General features: G+C 46.9%; 2 protein-coding genes across 2 annotated transcripts in view; one reads left to right on the forward strand and one right to left on the reverse strand.

Annotated features, from left to right (window-relative positions):
* Positions 1 to 6,743, reverse strand: part of SGPL1 (sphingosine-1-phosphate lyase 1) — a 59,222-nt gene extending 52,479 nt beyond the window's left edge. The window contains exons 1-2 of the mRNA XM_059662465.1: positions 6,561 to 6,743; positions 5,761 to 5,811 (exon numbers count right to left, since the gene is read on the reverse strand). Coding sequence (XP_059518448.1) covers positions 5,761 to 5,787 — 27 coding nt within the window. The 5' untranslated portion in view covers positions 5,788 to 5,811; positions 6,561 to 6,743. The remainder of the gene's footprint in view (positions 1 to 5,760; positions 5,812 to 6,560) is intronic.
* A 26-nt stretch (positions 6,744 to 6,769) lies between these two features.
* The window catches only part of TBATA (thymus, brain and testes associated), a 32,818-nt gene continuing 16,045 nt past the window's right edge, over positions 6,770 to 23,542 (forward strand). Inside the window, exon 1 of the mRNA XM_059662466.1 lies at positions 6,770 to 7,323. Coding sequence (XP_059518449.1) covers positions 7,271 to 7,323 — 53 coding nt within the window. The 5' untranslated portion in view covers positions 6,770 to 7,270. The remainder of the gene's footprint in view (positions 7,324 to 23,542) is intronic.

The following is a 23,542-nucleotide window of genomic DNA, read 5'->3' on the forward strand; positions in this document are numbered from 1 at the left end:
TATCCACCAGGAACTGACTACTCTGGATTTCTCTTACTTCAGAGAAAAATATTTCTACTTTTTAAAGATCTCTATTACTTTAGATTTTTCTTTTCTATACAGCCAAACTAAGACATTCAGTGATCTGCATAAATAAAAACTTTCCAACAATTAAAGCTGTCCCACAATGGAGAACTCCCTGAGAAAGTATTCTGCACCCACTCCTGGCAGGGCCCTGGGGAGGGGAGTCCGACACAGTAAGAGAAGCCGGACTGCAGGATTCCTAAAGGTCTGTCAAGCAATTACGATTCTAAGGCTACTGCTGGAACAAGCAGCTCTGGGCTTGCCAAAGCTGTGGCAACACTTTGCCTCCGAATCTGCCTTCTGTTATCAGTGAGAGCATTCCTTTTCTATAATATTCCAGACTCTGCTCAGACACTGCCTTCTAGCTGTGCCTTTCGGAGCTAATGTGGCCTTGTTTCTAGCATGCGGGGCAGCCTCCCTTCTCTGCCAGATGCTCCGCCCAACCTGCTCCAGCTCCGCTATGCATGTGCCTTACAGGGCTGCCCTGTGTGAATTCAATCACCCAGGTTCCCTTATTCTCTGGTTTCCAGTGAGTTTGACCAATGAGAGTCTCTGGCAGGAGTTCAGAGGGTGGGAAATGAAAGAGTTTGAGGTATTTATTCCTCTTAATTCCCTCCTGCTGGGCCATTGGTTGGCAGTGGCTACATTCCTACAGGTTCCCTTCTCCTTCAGCTAAGCTCTCTCAAGGTTTCAGAAACTACTCCCCTTCCTGGCTCCTTCAGCCCTAAGAGTAATAATGGCTCTTACCCTGAGTTGTTTCATCATCCCTGTTGGGCTTCTTTAACCCTGCCCAGCTCTGTAAATAGTCCCTTCATCTCCTCAATCACACTGTGGGAGTGTGCCAAGAGATAACTGATATACCCAACGAACTACTTTCCGCCTTCCCAGAGGGCTCCTATTGCCCCTTAACAAATAGCATGGTTTCTCTCTCAGTAATTGGGCTCTGTATGTTTCCATACATGAACTGATTCACTACAAATCAATTCCCTATGGAAATTTCTTAATCCCAGGCTGACTCTCAATTCTGCCACCAATGTGTACAAACTTTATGTAATATTAGATTGGACAAAGACTAATTAAGAAGGTAAATGTTACTAAAAATTCCTGACACACAGACTGCAAAGCTAAGCCAAATACTGGGATTTCAGGGTTTCTCTATTTATAACTCCCCTTTCCTTTAGACTAAAGGCTGCAGAAATTATTATACTTGTTATTATAATTTTGCTTTATTTTAAACATTCAAACAATGTCAAATACAGTGCTCATCCTACTGGCCACTCAAATTATCAACAAAATTTTAAATCTCATACCAGTCCCAATGGATCTCCCCTTTCTTCTAGACAATCCTACAAATAAGACACTGGATTAAAATGAGCTTTTTGTGTCGATCTTTCAATTTATTGCTTAAATCCCAATTGAGATTCAGAAAGAAAGCATCCCTGAAAAAGATCCAAGGGTTAAAGATAAAGCTCTAAGATCTGGAAAGATTCTATTTTTGAACCTGAAAAACAAAACTAAGACAGGCTTACAGTTTTGTAAAAAAGTGCTGCTGCCCTGGCCAGGTTGCTCAGTTGGTTGGAAGGCTGTCCCATATACCAGAGGGTTGTGGGTTCAATTCCCCATTGGATGTTTCTCTCTCATGTCAATGCTTCTCTCTCTCCTCTCTCGCCCTCTCTCTCCCCCCTCCCTCCCTCCCTCCCTCCCTCCCTCCTCCCCTCTTTTCTCCCTCCCTTCCTCTCTCTCTAAAAAAATCAATAAACATATCCTCAGATGAGGATAAAATAAATAAATACTTTCTTTTAAGAAAGTGCTGCAGAAATAGTGCAAAAGAAAGCATTTCTTAAGAATGTGCCTCTGGCCATGGCTCAATGGATAGAGCAGGGGTGGGCAAACTTTTTGACTCCAGGGCCACAATGGGTTCTTAAACTGGACCAGAGGGCCGGAACAAAAGCATGGATGGAGTGTTTGTGTGAACTAATATAAATTCAAAGTAAACATCATTACATAAAAGGGTACAGTCTCTTTTTTTGTTTTGTTTTATTCATTTCAAACGGGCCGGCCTGCCTGCGGGCCATAGTTTGCCCATGGCTGGGATAGAGCGTCAGCCCTCCCACAGAAGGGTCTCAGGTTCAATACCCAAAGGCACGTACCTGGGTTACAAGTTCAATCCCTGCCCCAGTCAGGGCACATGGAGGCAACCAATTGATATGTCTCTCTCACATCAATGTTTCGCTCTCCCCCCACCCCCCCCCCACACACACACACTTCCATAGCCTCTAAAAATCAATAGGGGCGGGGGGAGAACAAAGAATATTCCTCCGCTGCAGAAGACCATGCTGTACACTCTATATATTCCAAAGCAGCAGGGCTTGATCCATGGGCAAAATAACCCCAAGTAACACTATAACAGACCCATTACACACACACACACACACACACACACACACACACACACACACACACACACACAAAACCACAAAAAAACCCACTTCATTCTGCCTGGAATGACCAACATTAATGCCTAGGCTGCAAATACTGTTAAGAACCCTAGACCAGAGTTTCCGCAACCTGGGCACTACTGACATTTTAGGCCAGATAATTCTTGGTTGTGTGAAACTGTGTACATGGTAGGGTTTTTAATTGCAACCCTGACTCTAGCACTCCTCAAGTATGACAATCAAAAATGTTTCCAGACACTGCCAATGATCCATCCTGGAGGGCAAAATCACCCTGGGTTGGGAACCTCGGCCCCAGACAAACAATTTTCACTCAGACCCAGCACTACCATGGAGCAGATGGTAACCCTGATTTACCTATCTGGATGGGAAAAGAGAAAAGCCACCTAAGGAGTAGCCTGAGCTTCTTCTTAAAAGTATTTGGCAACTTGTAACCCTAGCTTAGGGAGAAGGAGAATAGGGATGAAAAGAATGGCTGCCAAAGTGAAGAAAGATTGCTAAAAATTGCCTGACTTGAATTCCCTCCGAAAGTATCACAATTCTCAGATGAATACTACTCACTCATTTAATTCTCTCTGAGACACAGGTGGAATGTAGTACAGCCCATGACATATCATATAGGAGCAAATGGAAAAAGGCAAGCAAACGACCGTAACCAAATGAGGGCTGACAAAATTAAGGACAGCCCAAGCTTCTTATCCTGGAATACAAGGTTTGACTTATACGACTCCAGTTGATCTTCAAGTTTTATTACCACAGCATACTGTCCACATATGTAGTTTTTAATCTTATCAATCCCAATGACCTCTTTTTATAACAAATATTTTATAATGCCTTTTATTATTCTAAAATGAAACTCAAAGATTACAACATTATACTTATAGGCATAACTTTTTAAATTTCAACATAATGCCTCAACCGCAATGTAAAAGAAAATAAACAGGAATATTTGTATAGAAAAACACATATTTTCAGACAAGACTATTCTAGAAGACAAAATCACGGCCAGACACATACACATTTCCAATGTGCCTGCTTGAGGGTGGGGCTTTCCCACCCTTTCTGCTCTACACAAACCCTCTCCCATCAGTCACAAAGTGCAACAATCTCTCTCCCTTACGGAGAGTATGACCCAGAGGCAGCCTTATAAAGTAAGTAAGAGGGGAGGATCTCAAGTCAGATCGACTGTGGTAAAAATGTAGCTCCACCACTTCACTGCTAATAGCCTAGCTAAGTCTGTGTTTCACCTGTAAAAGGAGGATGCCAGCCTATTTTCCAAAGGGATTTTGTGAACATTGAGTACGTAGAGTATCTATTTCTGCACATAACATGGAATGGAATACGTGCTCAATAAATATTAGCTGGTAGACTTACATAACTATTCCTGAATACATCCTGTATATTGTTTTAGCTTATGCCCATCTTATTCCCCCAGCAGAAAAGATGGATGATTGGCTACCCACTTATCAGAAATTCTAAAAAAGGAGGCACGCACAACATAAGAAGCTACATCATATGACTTCTATGATTGTTTCTAAGTTTCTACAAGGCACTGCCCTGCATTGAGGTTTACTTTTTATTACCTGGGATCCTTTCTTCCCAGTTAGAGGGCCAAGAATATGTCTTACACATCATACAAAGTAGCTAGAGAAACACCTTGAACTCAGATCCTGGCAGTTTAGTGCCCCCGTTGAAAACCCACCCTGGTTCTTTACATTTTAGCTTCAAATAGCACAGTTTAGACAAGGAAAAAATGACTTTTCCAGTGAAAGTTCCTCAACCGACATGTATGGTGTCTTAGGAAAACGATGAACCTCAAGGGCCTGTTGTTATCCATGTGAATTAATTCCTTACCCCGACAAGCAAAGCAACACCCCTAAACATTCTAGATTATCAACGGAGGAAGTGAAAAGTAATGGCAACAGCGACAGAAATACTTCAAAACAAGACAAATTCCAAAGTTAACATTCTGAGTAAAAGCACTCACTGCTCAGACTTTTAAAGAGACATATAAGCACAAAGGAAACACAGAAATTGCCAACTCTTAAAAACCATTCTCCACTGACCCTCCAAGGTGCTAACAGTGGCTATCCCTGAGCAGTGGAATCTGGGGGAGAGGGTGCTTCTTTTTGCATATTTATAATAGTTTCCATTGTTTCTAACATATTGCTTATATAATAAGCATTTAAAATCATACTGAGACTGTTTATTATCTACTGACAATCCATAAGACTTGAAGCAAGAAACTACTTTAGGTGAAATCTTCTGGATCTGTAGATAAACCAAGTATTTATCTCTCTAAAATCACCTTTGTTCCCAATCGCAAACCAGAACTTAGTTTCCCTCTCTATGTCCCGACCTTACAGGTTTTGCCACGATAGCAAGTCAGCACCAGGTATGAGAAAACCTCACTGTGTTTTTGCCCAGTGACAGCCACCACCTCTCTGGGATGGTGAGACAAAGAGAGGGAAAGGAATTGTTCCTAAATCCATGATTTTGCCCAGAGGCATCGGACTCAATGAAGTGACTTGTTAAACATTAAATGCAGACACTTTTCCTACGTAGCCGTTTGAAAGGTCTGGGTTCCCACAATTACCCCACTAAAGAGCCTCTATGGAATCATAACTGTCTCAAGAATAAAACGTCGTTTTGGTGAACACTCATGTGGCAATGCTAGTCTCCTTGTTTGGTGAGAAAACAGCACAGGAAGATCTCAGGAGAGGAAAATGCAGCCTCTTCCACAGCAGGTAAACACACACCTCAGCTCAACAAAACACTTACATTCAAACTGATTCAATTCAACAAGCAGTTGTTAAGCACTTACTACTGCAGAGCGCCATGGCAGGTGTTTATTCATTTCCATAAAAAGAAGACCTATCAGCCTTCTGAGGCATCCTAACTGTAGTCCGGGAGACCATTGCTTCTAGATTAATATATGACCGACCCAGACAAAATGCAATAGAAGTTTTAAACCTGCTCTAGTAATATGGGAAGGGAATGATTAAACTCAACTGCAAGAATTTTGAAAAAGACTCTTCATGTGCATTAAATACATACTCATCTATTGAATTCAGTTATTTATCCACTTTAATCATTAAGCCCAAACTAAAGGTGGCAGAAATGCTCAGCCACCAAAAGCAAGCGGCAGAGGTGAAATCTACCTACTCAGATCCCTTGGACTAAAAATAAAACTGAAGGGACAAGTGCCTCCGAACCAGGAGGATGTTCGGGCAACACTCACCAGCATGAGAACGTCCGCACTGGGCATCTTCCCGCTCTCAGCGCCGCTCCTCTGCAAGGGGAACCAGGTTTGTTTACTTCTACAGCTTGTAACTGTCACGCCGACCCGCCTCGATCTGCCGGAGCAGTCAAGAAATGGTTCTCTCCCTCCTTTGAGAGCTCGGGTTTCACCCCCAGCTATCACACTCCACCCCCGGCACCCCACACCAGCGAATCAGGACCTCGCGGACACTCGGCTCCGCTCCGACAGCCGGCCAGACTCCCGATCCAGCCTCCCACAGAGCAAATGCCCCCAGGTAGGGACCAGGGGCACCGCCCAGCCCGCCCCCACCGAGGCCCGGAACCCAGAAGCCCGGCCCATTCAACCGAGCCCCGCGGGGAATCGGACGCTGGAGGCAGCCCAGCCGCAGGGTCCAGCCTCCGCCGGACTCTCTTTAAGAGCCAGGCCGGCCTCGCTCGCTTCATCCCTCCCTCCCCAAAACTCTCTCTTCGCGTGCAGAGGCGCAAATCCTGCCTGCCCCCAGCCCTCCTACCCTCCCCGGGAGTGGAGTTTCAGATCCTCTCCCACCCACTCGCACACCTGCACCCACTCAGGGTCCAGACGCGGGGGGCGGTGTTTCCCCTTTCCGCCCGCCCCCGAGCCCGCCCCCATCGGCTAGCTAAGCCCCTCAGAGCCCACGGCCCTCCCTCCTCTTCCGACCCCTCCCACCCCAAGCCCCCCGAGTCTGACCCTACTCTCCTCCCCGGCCCGGACCCGCCTCCCACTCAGTCCCTCTCCCGCTACCCCCAGCCGAAGCCCACCTCCCCGAACTGGACTCTCCTCCTTCCTCCGCGCCGCGGCGGCCCCTCTCCCTGCGCAGCCCGGAACCAGCTTCCCCGCTGCTTCCCTCGGACGCGGGCGCCCGCCGGGGTCCTCTCCGCCGCGGGACCGACTCGTGAGAGGCGAAGCTCGGGCTCCCCCTGCCGCCGCCGACGCCGCCGAGATTAGAGGGCCTGCCGGCCGCCCCGCCCCTCCCCGCCCGGAAGTGGCTCCTCGGCCGCGCGTGCGCGGCCCCGCGCCGCCCCCCGCCCCGCGCGCGCGCCTCCCCGGGGACCCACGGCGCGTGCGCGGCGCCTGCTGACCCGGCCCCGGCCGCCTGGCCCGCGTGGGCAGGTGCGACCTCCCTCCCCAGCCCCCGGCCTCTCCCTCTGGCCACGTGTGGTCACTGGTAGCCCTCGGGAGAGTTGGCCTGTAGGGCGCTACAAACTGATCTAAGCAACGACCCGTCATGGGGCCCGAGAGGAGGCCTTGAATGTGCCCCTGTCTTTTACCTGAGGCCCCCCATCAAGGTCAGTGACAAAGGGGCGTGAAAACTCCCTCAGTGGAGTTACCGTCCTCGTCGCCCCCGCCCCCACGGAAGTGGAGCACGGAGACTACCTGTTGTGGAGGAGGGAGGAGTTTTGCTTTGCCCTCAAGGTTCTTCCTGCTCATCTTCTAATCAAATGCACATGAGACGTTGTAGCAAGAGGAAATGACCCAATGTAATTACATTCGGATGTGGGGAACCCCGCACGAGACCCCCAGGTACGCGAGAGGCTCAGGGACAGAAGGGGAAAAGGGGAACAGATGTGAGATTCTGAGCTAAGGTAAAGGAAGGCACCTGGCGGCTTCAGAAGGTCATGGCAGGGAGCACATGCTCAGTAATAAACAGGTCATAAAAAGTGGTTTCTGGTGATAACTCTTATCATGGGCCAGGCCCCCTAATTCAAATTCTTCCAAATATTAAAGGGGGGGGGGGAGAAGGGACATGTTTATCTTGAGCCTACGGGTCTGGGTTGCTTTTAGCTCAAAAGAATCCTCATACCACAAGCTTGTCTTGGGGTGACTCATTCTGAAACCCCCCCGCCAAGCTGTTGGGCAAAAATGCTACCAATACGACTTTATTTTTGTGAGCATTGTTGGGACCTATCTAATATTTAAGTGAAAGTGCCCATCGGGATCACAAAGGTCCCCCTTCATTTCCAAACAAAATTTAAGTTTTTCATGACTTGCCCATGTTGTCATGATAGTAATTCAGCAGAGGCAGAAGGCAGCATAGTTACATGTCACTGGTCAGTGATCTACATACTGTGTGTGTTTTTTTCCAAGAGATTTTTTAAATGATACCAAGAAGGAATCTTGAAATCTTAATAAAAATGACACTAACTAGGGCACCAATTCCATCCCCTTGCAAAATGTCCTGACACTAATTTAGGGCAACATCATCACTATTACCATTACCCTCATCAAGGATGAAATTCCTTGTTACCACAGTTTCCCTTCCCTGCACATCCCCTCAGTCCTTTCCAGTTTCCCAGCCAGAATGGTTAAAACCCCCAAGGAGTCAAGCAGTTTATCTCTGGGCTTCCTCCCTCCCACCCCCACACCATCAGGCATCTATCATCCAGAGCCCCCGAGTCAGGCTCTGACATTCCATGTTCTTATTCCTCTTGCTGCAGTTCCTCCATAGACACGCATTCTCCGTGTTGAAGGGTCAGAAAATGTTCTGGGGCCTCCTGCCAGTGCTTACTCATCAGGAGTTGCTTTGAGATTCCAGGCATGCCCCCCCCCCCCCAACACCATCTCTCACCCCTCTGCCTTACTCCTTTTTCAGGCCCTGGGACCTGCTCTCCCTAGTCTCCTTCCTGGCTGCTACCTCCCACCCTCTAATCTAGACTCTCGGTGCCAGCTGACTGCAGGACAGGGTCCGCCTGATTCCTCCCTGCCCCCTGCAGCGCGGCTTCCCTGCTCCTCACACTTGGTAGGCGGTCTGTTGATTCTTTCCAGATGAACAAACCAAGTCAACCATATTGACTAATCCTTGCTGTTATGGACGGAATGTTTGTTTCCCTCAAAAATTAATATGTTGAGGCCCTAAACCCCCAATGTGATAGTGGGGCCTTTGGGAAATAATTAGAGTTAGATGAGGTTATGAAGATAGTGCTCCCATAAAGGAATTATTGTCCTTACAAATAAAAGGAAGAGACAAGGGAGTTTTCTCTCTATCTCTCTATCTCACCCCTCCCCCCCCACACACACACATATGAGGTCATGTGAACACACACTGAAATGATTGCCCCTTTCAAGCTAGGAAGGGGGCCCTTACCAAAACCAAATCTTCCAGCACCTCAATCTTGGATTGATCAGCCTGCAGAATTGTGATAAATAATTGTCTGTTGTTTAAGCCACTCAGTCTATGGTATTTTATTATAGCAGCCCAAGCTGACTAAGACACTTATTTTGCCCAGAACTATGCTAGGCACCTTTACATCTAAGTCCCTATATATGTCCTAACCTGCCCAGATCAGGTGACTCTCATCATCACTCAACATGTAAACAAGGCACTAAGGCCCAGAAAAGGTAAATGATCATCCCAAAGACACACAGTAGGAAGGGCAGAATTTGGATGGAAAAATAAGAATTCATATTTCATTCAGAGGACCTAAAATGTGCTTGTTGGTTAATTAGAATCAAAGAATGTTAAAAACAGAGGGGCCTTCACCTATTTGCCAGCTCAGCCATGTAGTATAGGCATAAAGAAACTGTGGCCCAGAAGGTAACATGACTGCTGACAGCTCTTGGCAGAGGCCATGTATGTATGCATGCATACATGTGTGCACACGTGTGTGCTATCAGGGCACTCTGCTCCTCAAGCCCACACTCCCTCTGATGGCAGAATCACATCAGGGGTTATAAGAGAAGCAGCCAGAACAAGGGACTCATAAGGGCTGAGGGGGAAACCTTCAGCCTTCGCAGGGGAATCACATTGTACCAAAATGGAAGAAAGTCCCCACTGACTATGTCTTACATGTCCTAGCTGTATTGGTGAGCCCTTGGCAGAAAGCAAGAGAGAAGAGAGCAAAAGGGATATAAATAAAAGAGAATTATAATTCAGAGAGAAGAGGAATGTGAAAAAGCAAGAAGTGTTGACTAAAGAGGGGGCACATGTCAGACCTCCTTCCTCTCTCACCTCCGGCACTCACACTGGGGGGGTTTCAGGAGGCCTATGAAGAAGGGGCTTAGCTGGCTGAAGGGAGGCAGAGATGGGGCTGCCTGGGGCTTCATACAGAATGTCATTTCCCAGTGAGCAGCCTGGCATCACCTAGGAGCTTGTTAGAAATGCAGGGTCTCAGAGCCCCACTCCAGACCTACTGAGTCTGAATCGCATTTTAACAAGATCCCCAGATGCTATATATGCACGTTAAAGTCTGACAAGTACTTCCCTGGACACCCTGCTTGCAGGGAAAGCGCTGTGTTTTTATGAAGATTGCATGTTTATTTGAGATGATTTAAGTCGGCTGATGAGGAAAAAGCATGGGGGGTGAGGAGGAGAAATAATGCCCCCCAAGTTGGCCTTTGGTGTCATCATGGTGTCTTTCAGGATAAAAGATTGGGAGGGGTTGGAAATGCCTGTGGGAACCAGTGAGGGACTGAAATCCCTGTTGAAGACAGAAGGCTTAGGGGTGGAGGGGACTGTGGAAGATGGTCTGGGATTTCCCCCCACATGGTTTCTTTAATTTAGCCTGAAAGTTCTCAGAGCAGTACTTGTATCTACCAATTGGTCAAACAATTCATGTCAGCAATTCTGGTTCTGCTTAAAATGGCAGTTCTCGGGGACCTAGTTAGTGACATCTCCCCCCCCCCCATGCATGAGCACATACGCCCCCACTCTCAAAAGCCAGAACGCACTACCCATGCTTCCATTCCTGTCCCTGACATCCTGCACTCCACTGAGAACCTGTGTGGAAGTTCAGCTGAAGACAGGGCTGTGGGCAGATCTCAGTGGTTAGCAGCTTCTCAATCCCTCCTAGAAAGGAATGGCCCACGGGAACGCCCCCTTCAGGACTCACGGAGCCTAGAATGCCCTGCCCAAAGGGTCAGGAAACCAGCCGACAGAAGCAGGCTGGGTTGATCACAATAGACGGCCACCTGGGAAAAGAGAAGCTAAGGGCCAGCCAGATGTGGGAGCACCCACAGCAAGGAGCGTGTGCCCTGAGGTTGGCACTTGGGATGGAACAGAAAGGTGCAAGTGAGTCACAGAGGTGCATGTCCCAGGTGCCAACTCAGCCAAAAGTCAGAAAGCCCAAGACCTCAGGGGATCAAGGGTTATTCCCCAAGGAAGCCCCACCTTTCCCAAGGAAGCCCCCCTGTTGCTATCCAGGCTGTACAATCACTCCTAGCAAAGATCAAAAGCAGAGCCACGACTTATCAAAAACTAAATAAATACAAAGGTTTGGGGGCAGCAGGAAACTCACTAGGGCCTGCAATGCCAAAGCTGCTTTGAAGGCAGGTAAACAGGCTTCCACCCTGAGAACACCGTGTAACCTCAGGCAAGTAGTTTAATTCTCAGAGCCTGGGCTTCCTCTGTTGTGAAATAAGTGCTAACAGCATTTACCCTCGGACCTTGGCGGCAATTGCAGGATATGGATACGTGTACGCAACACAGGTCCTGACCCACAACAGGCATTCAAGAACTCCCACTCTAGCCCCTTCCTCACATGTCTACGGTGAGTTCAGATAAGACACCAAGCTGGGCTCTGTGACCTGCTCACCCAAGCCCAGCCTTCTCACCTTGTTGCTCTAGGTCTGGTTTCATTTTCTCATCGGGATCTGATTCTGACAACTTGATTCATCCTTCCAGCCCGTCCCCTTCTCCAACGAAGGCACCCTAAGGCCTTTTTGAGGCCTGAGAGCTACAGGTCTACTGGTTTTCTGCAAGGTTTGGTGTTTGTAGATCAATAAAGTCCCAAACCAATTAGACTCAACACTCCATTATGGCAGTTACAAAATATATTTCTTATAAATAGGGAATGTACTACTTACACATATAATTCTTTACAAGGTAATAGAATGTCTAACTTTAAAAGTGAAAGCCAGGATAATAAAATCATACATGAAGTTGGAAAATGTATGAAGTTACAATGGATAAGAAAACTACTTCTTGTATGTAAGCTGAAATCGAGTTTTCAGCTCATGTAACTATGAACTGACCTTTCACCTACATGCGTGTTCTGGCAGGATGTTCAGAAGACAGGCAGGATTCAGGACAATTCTTCATTGTGAGGGCCTGTCCTTGTGATGTCTGCATTACAAGGCATCTAGCCTGCATCACTGAATGCCAAAGGAGCTACCCCCTTCATTTTCACAACTAAAACTTGGTACTTTTTCAGGATGCCTCCTAGGGAGCTGAACTGCCCCACTGAGACCTGCTCTTGTGGACTGATGATAGGAATGCACTCGAGCACAAGACTCATTTACTACCCATAGCTGAATATCTCTCAAGCCAGAAGGGACGTAAACATCATCCAAGCCCATGCTTCCCATTTAGCACTGAGCATCAGAATCTCCAAGGACCTGTTCCAAGTCCACGTGTCAGGGCTCTCCTGCAGACCTAATGAATGAGGAATGGAACCCACACATCTGTATTTGGAGCACCCCAAGATAAAAGCTGCTAAATTCCATATCCATTCTCATTGAGTTCTATGCTTTAGTCCCACATAGTATAGACGGAACCAGGAATTCCTGACATTCCAGCCCCAGAAGCCCAGGCCCAGAAAATATAGTGAAACCTATGGGTTCATGTGCTCAGTGGCTTTGGATGCACTCTTTACCCTCTCTAAGTTTCAATTTCCTCACCTCAAAATTGGGTAGAGAGGGGAAGCTGCTCTCCAGCTCTATCAATTTAGAATTCTCTGTGCCCGCCTTGGGTTGTACCTCCCAGAAGCCTCTGCTTGGACACTCCACCTTTCTGTCCACAGGTTCCCAGGAAGGGCCCTCAATCATGTGATTATTTGGTTGGAGAAAGTGTCACCCCTGGTTCTGTTTGGAAGATGAGTCATGTTGCTAGAATGCCCTGGGAGGTCAGGCCCCCTGGCTCCCTCTCCCACTAGTGTTGACACAGATGGGATGCAATAAGGAGGCACAGCATAATGTAAGTCCTGAGTAAACAGAGGACCAAGGTGGTAATTATAAACATTGGCCCATGGCTACGCCTTGTCTGGCCCTGAAGAACTGGTTTCCAGGGCTGACACCCAGAGGGGCTGAGCATTGGGCAGCTGAGCACACCTGTATCCTGAGCTCAGAGGTCACGGTGGGAGGAGAAGGCATCCATCTCTACAAGGGGATGAATACCTTTTATGTCCTTAAAATGTAACTAAAGGAATTTTCTCTAGAAGGTTTTGAAAGAACCAACCCCATGCCCACAGAGCTTGACCTAGGCAGAGGAATCAAGGACAGTGGGAGAGCACAGGATGGGCTCAGGAGTTAACCAGGAAGAGAGGGGCAAGAAGAGTGTTTGGACTGAGGGAACTGTCTATGCCAGGGCCCGCAGGAAGGCCAGTGCGGCCTGGAAGATGAAAGTAAGGGGGAGGGGAGGGAGAAGCTGGTGTGCTGATCAGTAGAGACAAATGTGTAGGCCAGCTGTGCAAATGCACATGCCTTCAGGGGCCCAGGCAAGTAAAGTGACTGTTATCATTTGGGAATGTAAGCCTCAGGCTCATTCATCCATCCATCCATTCAGCTATTAAATGCTAGGTTGCAATATCCTGGGAGGGGGATGTGTCATTGTGCAAACAAGATGCCTGATCTCATACAACTTACATTCTAGTGGAAGGAGACAGACAAATAAACATGTTAAGTAAACTATATGGAAAGTTAGAAGGTACCAAGGGCAATAGAAGAAGAAGCAGCAAAGTTGAGTATGAGAAAGTGTGGGGCCTTGGGCGGAATGTCTTAGGTGCTGCAATTTTAAATAGAATTTAAATGATAGGGTAGGCTCCACATTTTCAATTTTCCAAACAAAGTCCAAAATCCAGACTATTTGGTAAAAGTCTCTCAATTTTGAAATTGTGATGGAGCCTGCCAGAGTGAGGGATTATTTTCATTCTCTTCGCTGGGACTACTTTAGCTCTTTATGTTAAACAATGGGAATAGTTTGGGCACCCCAAGAGGCAGAGCCCAGTGAAAGGGTTTGTCCTTGCCCCGTAGACAAAACCTCCAGATATTAACAACACTTACAGCCACCTGCAGAGAGCTCTCTCTTTCATATGCCCAAGCCGGTCAGAATTCCTATTTTCTGCAGGCAGACACAGAGGTACTACCCACAGTCCTGCTTGCCCAAGCTCTGTTGGGAAGACAAGGCTATTGCTTCAGAGAGGAACAAAGCTCTCCCTGGATCAGAAATGACGCAAAAGGCTGACACCCAGTCATACCTGATCTCCTCTGGGCACTGGGAATCAGAGGCAACATGCAATGATCGCTCTTTATTCTTAATTTGCAATAGGAAACAGCAAACCAGCATAATTTCTGACAAAAAGAGCCAAAAAATGTATAATCATGTTTTTCATGTGGCAGTCTGCATAATTTGCCTTGTGACTCTGATGTAACTTGCTGAATCACCCCCCTCTTTGTTAATTCCATCTTTTTTTCCATCAAGATGGGGGATGGGAATCTCTACTTGTATAATATTTGTCAAGAGATCTTAAAGGTCATAAAGGGGAATCTGACTAAGGTACTCCCAGAACTTTGGGCAACTCATTCAGTTGTTTTGAACTTTTATTTTTTCGTTGAAATGTGCCATATTTATGGACAAGTCTACCGATCAGAGTGGGCTTGATGAATATTCACAGAGTGAACATTAGTGGTCAGCACCCAAAAATCCGAATCACAGGTTCACTTGTGTGTTTTTTAATTAATTTTTTATTGGTGTTTTTTTTCCAAGAGAGATCTATTTGTTGTCCCACTTATTTACACGTTCAGTGGTTGCTTCTTGTATGTGCCCTGTCTGGGAATTGAACCCGCAACTTTGGTGTATAAGGAAGATGCTCTAACCCAACTGAACTACCGGGCCAGGGCTCAATTGCTTTTTAAATAAATGCAACTGAGAGCTGGATGCAGATGATAAGCCTCCTGTCTGAGACCTCAGGGCCTTGTAGAAATACAGTACTTTGATCTTTATCCAAAGAACAGCAAGAAGCTATTGCAGTCTTTTTTTATCCAGGAGCCACTATCACATTTGTGCTTTAAAACAATCCCTCTGTATAATGGCTTGGAGAAGATCCAAATGGGCAGAGTAGTTACAAGGCTTTTACTTTCATCTAGGCAAAGAATTAAGATAGTTCTAGGATAGAATAATGGCATAAATTTAGGAGATGAACTCTTGGAAATTGAGATAACAGGTTAAAACAAGATTCCCAGAGCCACCCTGTGCCTTGGCTCCCAGGCTCCCAGGTATGCCTTCAAACTAGGAGCCTCAGGGGAGAAGTCACATTTGTAGCTCAAGGCAAACTCACCCACATCTAGTGTGCTATACCTTTAACTTGTTACAATAGGATTGTGGTACCTCTCCCATAACCATGGGATTCTTTCTGACTTGATTTCCCCCCCCAAGTAGAGTTGGTTGCATTTCTAATCAATAGGTGGTTGCATGTGTACTGATGCTATTTCTATCTACCCTCCTGTTAGGGGTTGAATTGTGTCCCCCAGCAATTCATATGTTGAAATGCTAACCCCCAGGACCTCAGAATGTGCCCTTATTTGGAAATGGGGTCACTGAAGATATAATTAGTTAAGATGAGGTCATAGGGTAGACTCCTAACCCAATATATCTAGTGTGTTTTAAAAAGGAGAAATTTGGACACAGACACACACAGAGAGAGGGGATGCCACACAAGAGCCAAGGCAGAGATTGAGGTGATGCTTTTACAGTCAAAGAATATCAAAGATGGCCAGAACCACCAGCTAGGGGTGTGGCATGGACAGAATCTCCCTCTGAGGCCTCAAAGGATCCAGTCCTGCCAGCACCTTGATCTCAGACTTCTCGTCTCCAAAACTGTGAGACAATACATTTCTGTTGTGCAAGCCACTCAATTTATGGTACTTTGTTACAACAGCCCTAGAAAACGAATACACCTAGATCCCCAAACCAGCCCCAAACTTCAGTAGGTTATGAGGGAGGAATGGGAAGGGCAGGGTGACATGACCATTCCTGAGCAGCCTCGTGTCCCCTCTGAGCATTCAAATGTCAAAGTAGTAGTTGGGGTGGGAGCGCCTCCAGAAGTCATGGGGCCCACTGCCAACTGGCTTCCTGGTGGGCGAAAACGGCCTGAGGCTCGTCCTTGTGGATCTGTTTGAGGGGACTGCTCCATTCAGTTTTGCGGTAAAAACCAACATCTGCCACTTCGGGACAGATGTTCCAGGGGGCACTGAAGAGGAACCACTCACTCAGACGTCTTTTAAATGCTCACTCTTACTGCCCACTTTCCACGTAACTTAAGTATCTCAAATCTTTAAACCATTTCCACTGGCTGCCCATTCAAACATCTAACTCAACACTCCATCATCTTAGAGTCAATTAAACTCATTTCATTTGAATATTCCTATAAGTCCCTTCAATTCATAAGTCATTCCAGTCCTATTAAGCAAGTTGTTTATTGCTAGTATAGGCCTACACCTGACCCCAGTTATCCCCCTCCAGGGAAGCCTTACAAAATTTCTAGTTGGGAATAGAAAGTCCCAAGGGGATTGCTTGATGTTGTCTCAGGACACAATCTCACAATCATAAACATGTCAAATTAAGGCCTAGTGGCAGACAATCCTATATAATAAAGAGCTAATATGCAAATGGTCATCATGCTGTAACGGCTCAGACACTCAACACTGGGGAGAGAGGAATGGGGACCAGCCAGGCACAAATGAGCTCACTAGAGAGGAATGGGGTCCAACCAGGCTGTGGCCCCGGAAGAGGGAAAAGCTGCATGCTCCACAGTCCTGGGCACCAGCAGCTGGGGCTGCATCCTGGGAGAGGGACAAGCCGCCCACCCCACAGTCCCAGGCACCTGCGACTGTGGCCCAGGCAAAGCCACCTGCCCATTGTCCCCTGCAGCTACGGCTGGCCTGCCCAGGCAAAGCCGGCCCGGGTCCTGGGTGCCTGTGGCCGGTCAGAGGGAGGGAAGCCTGGGTCCCAGGTGCCTGCGACTGGCTGGAGGAGGGAATCCTGGGTCCCAGTTGCAGGGCAAGGCAGAGGTGGTTAGGGGCAATCAGGCCTGCAGTGGAGCAGTTAGGGGCAATCAGGCCAGTAGGCGAGCAGTTAGGGGCACTCAGGCAGGCAGGCAAGCAGTTGGGAGCCAGTAGTCCCGAATTACAAGAGGCAGTCAGACATCTCCTGAGGGGTCCCAGATTGGAAAGGGTGCAGGCGGGGCTGAGGGATACCCCCTCTCCTGTGCACAAATTTTGTGCACCGGGCCTCTAGTTAGTTATATAATATAGGGCACACATGAAAAAGGATCTGCAGATTGTCTGGGCTGTACCACAGGCTATGTGGAGAGTACTTACCTGGTAAGTCTTACATAAATGATAACCTATAGCACCAATCACCTATCAATAGAGGTACCGATCTATGAATTAGGTTATTTATGGAGAAGATGACCTCAAAAGGAAGACACCATACAAAGCCCAGTTACCTGCTCTTCTTGAACTTGGCTCACGGGCCTCTTATGATCAGTGATCATATCATTTATTATTCAACCTGGGACACTTTTTTTTTTCTCTTTCTTTTTTTTAAGAGCAAGGGAAAGGGTGAGAGAGACAGAAACATCCATGATGAGGGAGAATCATTCATGGGCTATCTCCTGCATGCCCCTTACTGGGGATAGAGCCCACAAACCGGGCATGTGCCCTGACAGGGAATCAAAAACTGTGACCTCCTGGTTCATGGGGTGACCTCCTGGTTCATGGGTTGACACTCAAACACTGAGCCACAACGGTCGGGCTGGAACACTTTTGAGACTGAGGATATAATCAGTTTTCTGGGACAAGAGGCATAAATGGAACTGTTTTGGTCTCCCTAGCCATATGGAACTATTTAAGTTCCCATAACATGCCATGGGCTGTTATGTTCCAAGACTTGTGTATATCCTTTTCCTTCTTGCACCATCCTCTCCTACCTGGTATATTTAGAACACATTATATAGCCCACTGCTTTATGGATCCTTTCCCAAGACTCCTAGATGGGCTAGGGGTCTCCTTTCCATGTGTCTCCACTGTCCCTAGCACTGATGACATTCTAGCTCCCCACAAGACCAGTAACCTCTTGAGGATGGATATTATATTTTTTTAATCTTTGTATTCATGTTATACTCAACAAGTATGTATCTAATCAATTAGTTTGTGACTAGCTTGGAGAAGAGGTGGGTGTGAGAACTAACTTCAAGTGTCTAAAGGGTTGTCATCACAAAGAGGGCCTAGGCTACCTTATGTAGAACAAGAAGACTCATTGTAAGCCTTAAGAAGCTATATTTCAGCTCCATATTAAGAAGAACTTCCTAACCAACAAGACTATACAGAAAACAGGCAGCAGAGAGCTTTGTCACTAGAGCGGTCTTATTGACTAGTATACACTTGGTAAGAATTTGAGGCAAGGATGCAGGCATGTAGTGGGGTGAGTGGCCTGGATAACAACCTAAGACTCTGTGATTCATTCATTCATTCATTCAATGAGTATTTATTAGGCATCAGACATTACACCAGGTGCTCCATGAATTAGCACAAAACAGACACGCCCATGTAACCACCATGCAGAGCAAGGCCTTATGCTTGGTAGTGAATGAGACAGATGCAGCCTCTGACCTCTGGGAGCATACAGGCTTGCAGAAGAGATTCGTGTAATTGTAGGAATTATTGGGTATTAAAGAGAACGTGAGAGGGGAACTTGGGTGGGGGTTGGAAAAGAGACATTTAAGTTGAAAAGGCCTGACTGTAGGAAGCTTGTTTGGTTCCATGACCTTAGACCTTCTGGAAAGCTCAGGCTTCTTTTCTCTTATCTGATGCCTGCTCTTCCAGTTGGACAACCTGCTTAGACCAGTCTATACCTGCCAGCTCCAGAGCTGTGAGTCTTTCTCAGGTGACAGGTAACCAGGTACCTTTGACCATCCTAGGGGTGACCACATGGGGTCTTTAGTCACACCCCTTTCTTTCTTCCCCTCTTCTCTGCAAGACCATCAGAAGACGAGTCACACAGACTTTGGGACAATAGAAGGACAAGCAATGCCATGGTAGGTGTACTCAGGAGTTTGGCAGAGACTCAAACTCTCAGAGTGCCAACCCTTATCAAAGCACCCAACAATACTGGCCACAATTCAGAACTCCAGGCATGAAGTACAAAAGACAGCAGATGAACCAAGGGGCATGTGACCACAGGATTTCTTCCTTTACACTGATGGCAAATAGCACCAGGATAATACAGAGACCATTCAAGAAATGTTTGCTCAATATTGATAAACAATATATATATATACCTTGCATTGAACCTCCACGATGGGCCAGGCACTGTGCTAGATGATTACATATGCATTATCATATTTAATCCTCGAACAGCCAGCCCCTGCCTCTCTCCACCTTCATCTGCCACAAGGAGAGCAGAATTATTATTCCTATTTTACAGATGAGAAAACTGACACTTAGAAGTTATAATAACTTACCTAGGGTCATATATCTAAAGACTGGCAGGCCTGTGTGTCTTCAGAGCCTGTGCTCTGGCCTCTATTCTGGAACCTTTCATGGGATTAAATGAAATCGCAACAAAGCCAAGTGGTAAAAATTAGCTACCCTCTCTGAACACCAAAGGTAGGTGAGGAAGCCCTCAGCATTCAGCAGGAGAGGAATGTAAAACTTGAGTTCAAAGCTTAGGCAAAGTCAAAGGAAAAACAATTGAGGAAAAAACTTTGTATTACTCATATTATAAAAGGATAACCTAGTATATAATTCATATGCCCACATAAGAAGGACTAACAAGCAAATAGAAAAATGAACAAAAGATATGGACAGAGATCATAAGAAATATATACAAACAGCCGTTAAATATATGAGAAGATGTTCAACCTCACTCACTAAAGAAATGCAAATTAAAGCTAGACAAAGGTCACATTTATCTCCTGTAGACCTTGGAGGTTGAATCAATCACCTATGGCCAATGGTTTCACCCATCATCTATGTCATGAAGCCTCCATAAAAGCCCAGCAGGACGGGGTTTGGAGCGCCCCCAGGTGTATTTAACATGACAGCTATTAGGAGACGATAGTATTGGTGAATGCTCCCACGTGCTGGGCGAGGGGTGCCCCTCGGTGCCACAGGGACCAGCTCCTGCGCTCAGGACCTTTCTGGACCTTGCCCTGTGTACCTCCTCATCTGACTGTTCATCTGCATCTTTAATGATAGCCTTGATAATAACCTGGCAAACACAAGCAACTGTCTCCCTGAACCTTGTGAGCCATTCTAGCAAATTATCAGACCCAAGGAAGTGATCATGGGAACCCAGTTTATAACTGGTCAGTGAGAAGTACAGGTCAACAACCTGAACGTACAACTGGTGTATGAAATGGGGGCCGTCTAATGGGATTGGGTCCTTCACCCGAGGGGTCTAACGCTATCTCCAGGTAGTATCAGAATAGCGTTAAACTTGAAGAACACCCAGCTGGTGTCTGCTGAGATGGAGAATTGCTGGGTGTGGGAAAAACTCCTATATATTTGGTGTCAGAAGTGTTGAGAGTGGCGGAGAAAATGAGTTTTCTCCTGACAAAGCGTTAGATATTAGGCTGTATTTAAAACGACAGTTATTAAGAGACTGTAGCTTTAGTTGGATGGTAAACAAAGAGCATTGCGAAAGCAGAGAGTCCAGAAACAGGCCCATGGTTAGAGGGATGCCTGAATTTTGATAGGGATGATACTGCAGAGAAACAGGTTATGAACCATGTTTTTAATAATGGTATTGGATCAAAAGGATATTTTTATGAAGAATAATATTACTCTTGACCGCTGTCTTACACCGTACACTAAAATAATCAAACCCAGATTGATATCTAAATGTAAGAGGTAAAACAATAAGTCTTCTAGAAAATAATACAAGAGAGAACCTTGGGTGGGCAAAGATCTTTGAAACAGGCCACAAACACCACTAATCTTTAAGGATGAGATTAATAAGTGGGGCTATGTAGAAGTTAGGAATTTCTCTCTGTGGTAGACAGCTAGATATGAGCAGAGCAAGGGCAATGGGCCAGGTATGGACCAGGGCGCCTAGAAAATGTCAAAACTGGGAAAAGAAGGGTCTCGCCCCCAGGGTAACCTTTCCTCCCTAGCATATCCCTTAGTCATGTGAGTTAGACCTCCTGACCTTTCATATGGCTGGTCATGCTGTTGGGACCCTTCCCTGACTGATTTCCTTCCTGGCTTGTTGCTAGTCATGTGGGTTAGACGCCCTAAGCTGGACGAACAAGAGGATGAGAGAATAGCCCTTAAGCATTAAGCCCCAGGACAATGACATTCTGACCAGCATCATATACATCAAGGCCTCTGTTGTGTTTCAGCTCCAGGCTCAGAAAAGCAGCAAAACCAGACAAGCAACCATGGCTGACATCAGGACCAGCTGCATTGACTAATGACCCCCTGCCCTGGTACTGACCAATCAGTAGAGACCACAACCCTAGAAGGACACACCTGGAAAGCTGATGAATATTCTAATGGATTCTGCCCTGAGACCTCCAGATGAACTCCCTCATGACTGAGGACCAGCGTGGCTCTCTCTAGGGAGCACACCAGCGCCTTTCCCCAGCCTCTTCCCCAAGGTGCATTTTCTTGGCCTCTCTCTTTCTCCTAAGCCCATTTCTTCTACCACTCACTTCTTTTTACCTGTGTGACTTTCTAAATAAACTTTATAGTTTGAGTCTTGGCTCTGAATTCTTTCTTAACCAGAACTCAAGTACTGAGGTTGCTGAACCGAGGGCCGGTCTGACCCCACCCGTCTAACATTTGGTGCTGTTCTTAGGCTCTCAACATCATCTCCATCAAAAGACTACATTTGGAGACAGAAGAGCAAGCCCCAGAGGGGAGAATACTAGTATATTAGCAACACATACCACTAAGGATTTCTCCGATCGCCAGTCCCCTCATGTGTAGGGTTAAATGAGACAATAGAGCACAGTGCCTGGCGAGCAGGGCTCCATAAAATTTTATATTGCTCCTCTTATAACCGAGGCAGCAGGCAGGAGGACTGTACTGCAAACCATTTCCAGGCAGACAGAATCTTGCTCCTGTTTTTGACACGCCACGAAGAAAGATGTCAGAAGGTTTTCCTCAACAATCCTCACAAACCAGTGTTGAGGGCAGTCCCTAAAGTATCCCCTTTGTCCTTCCAGCTGCAATCACATGCAGGTCGGGGTCCAGTTCTAAATAATACCATCGAAGGTTTAGGAGGTGCAACGGGAAGGGTGAGATTGGCTTTTACTCTCAGCTGTGTCAGCTCGCCGTGGGGGCTCCCCAAGTGAGTGCAAAGCCACAGGGAGGGGCTGGTCAGGAGGGAAGAAAGCCCTCTCTGCTTTCAGACATGTCATTCATCATAACTGTCAGCAGGAGGCCCAGAGCATAGAAGAGGGGCTTTCAGGGTGGGTTCAAAGGCTCACCTCCTTCCTGCTGAGGCAGCCCAGGTAAAGCCAGAGCTTAAATGGGGAACGTTCTGACCTGTGTGGATGGAGAAGCCTTTAGGGCAAGGCCAAGATCAGAGGCCACTCCCCGATGTGGTATGAATCCCCACCCCTCAGCAGAAGGACTTGGGTTTGCCTCTGGCTGTCCTTCCTTTTATTCCCCTCCAGCAACCAGCAGCCACTGAAGGAGGAAGACAGCGAGTCTAGAAGCATCCCGGCTGCTAACATGAGGCCAGGGGGAGTGAGGATAAAGACCCTGGAGTAGGCCCTCCCCCATCAGTTTTAAGGGCCAGAGGCTTCACCGCTAGGACAGCATCAAGCACTTTGTGCAGACCTTTCTGTGATTTACGAACCTGCTTGCACCCTCGCAGCCTCATCTCACCACAGCCCTGTGGACTGAGCACTGTCCTTACCCCCAGTTTACAGCTGTCCACGCTGAGCTCAGAGAACTGCTTACTTCCCCAAAGCAGCCTCAGGCTACACACCTATCCCCCCTTATAGTCCTGCCTCCCTCAACATACCAACCATAAAGATACCATGAATTACCATTTGTTAGCATCTCTTATGTGCCAAGCATATAGGTGCATCACTCCCATTACCTCATTTGTCCAGAAGGACCCCAGAACTAGGGGAGAGTACCCCATTTTAAAGGCCCAGAGAAGGTAATAACAATAAGAGAGCCGACGTGGTGCCAGGCACTGTTCTAAACACTCTAAGGTACAATCAATCACTCAATCTTCCCAACCATCCTGTGAGAATAAGCGGAAGTATCGCCTGCATTTCAGAGATACAGAAATTGAGGCTCAGAGATGTCAAGTCCATTGGCTGAGGCCACACAGCTAGGAAAGAACAGAACTGGGATTTGAACCAAGCATTCTTACCACTGACCCGCGTCTGGGAGTACAGGCCACTTACCCAAGTGACACATCTAGTCAGAATTTATTTGAGACCTGCCCCACTGAACACCCAGGATCTTTCACCCAGCGATTCCACCTCAGAGGGGTTAGACGCAGTGGTTCTCAACCTTCTGGCCCTTTAAATGCAGTTCCTCATGTTGTGACCCAACCCTAAAATTATGTTCGTTGCTACTTCATAACTGTAATGTTGCTCCTGTTATGAATCGTCATGTAAATATCTGATATGCAGGATGGTCTTAGGCGACCCCTGTGAAAGGGTCGTTCGACCGCCAAAGGGGTCGCGACCCACAGGCTGAGAACCGCTGGGTTAGAGGGATACTCTGGGTCAAGTCTCTCCATCTAAGGGACAGCTTTCCGCTCACCAATCCCTAGAAACGG

This window comes from Myotis daubentonii, chromosome 13 (assembly GCF_963259705.1).
Source record: "Myotis daubentonii chromosome 13, mMyoDau2.1, whole genome shotgun sequence".
NCBI lineage: Eukaryota > Metazoa > Chordata > Mammalia > Chiroptera > Vespertilionidae > Myotis > Myotis daubentonii.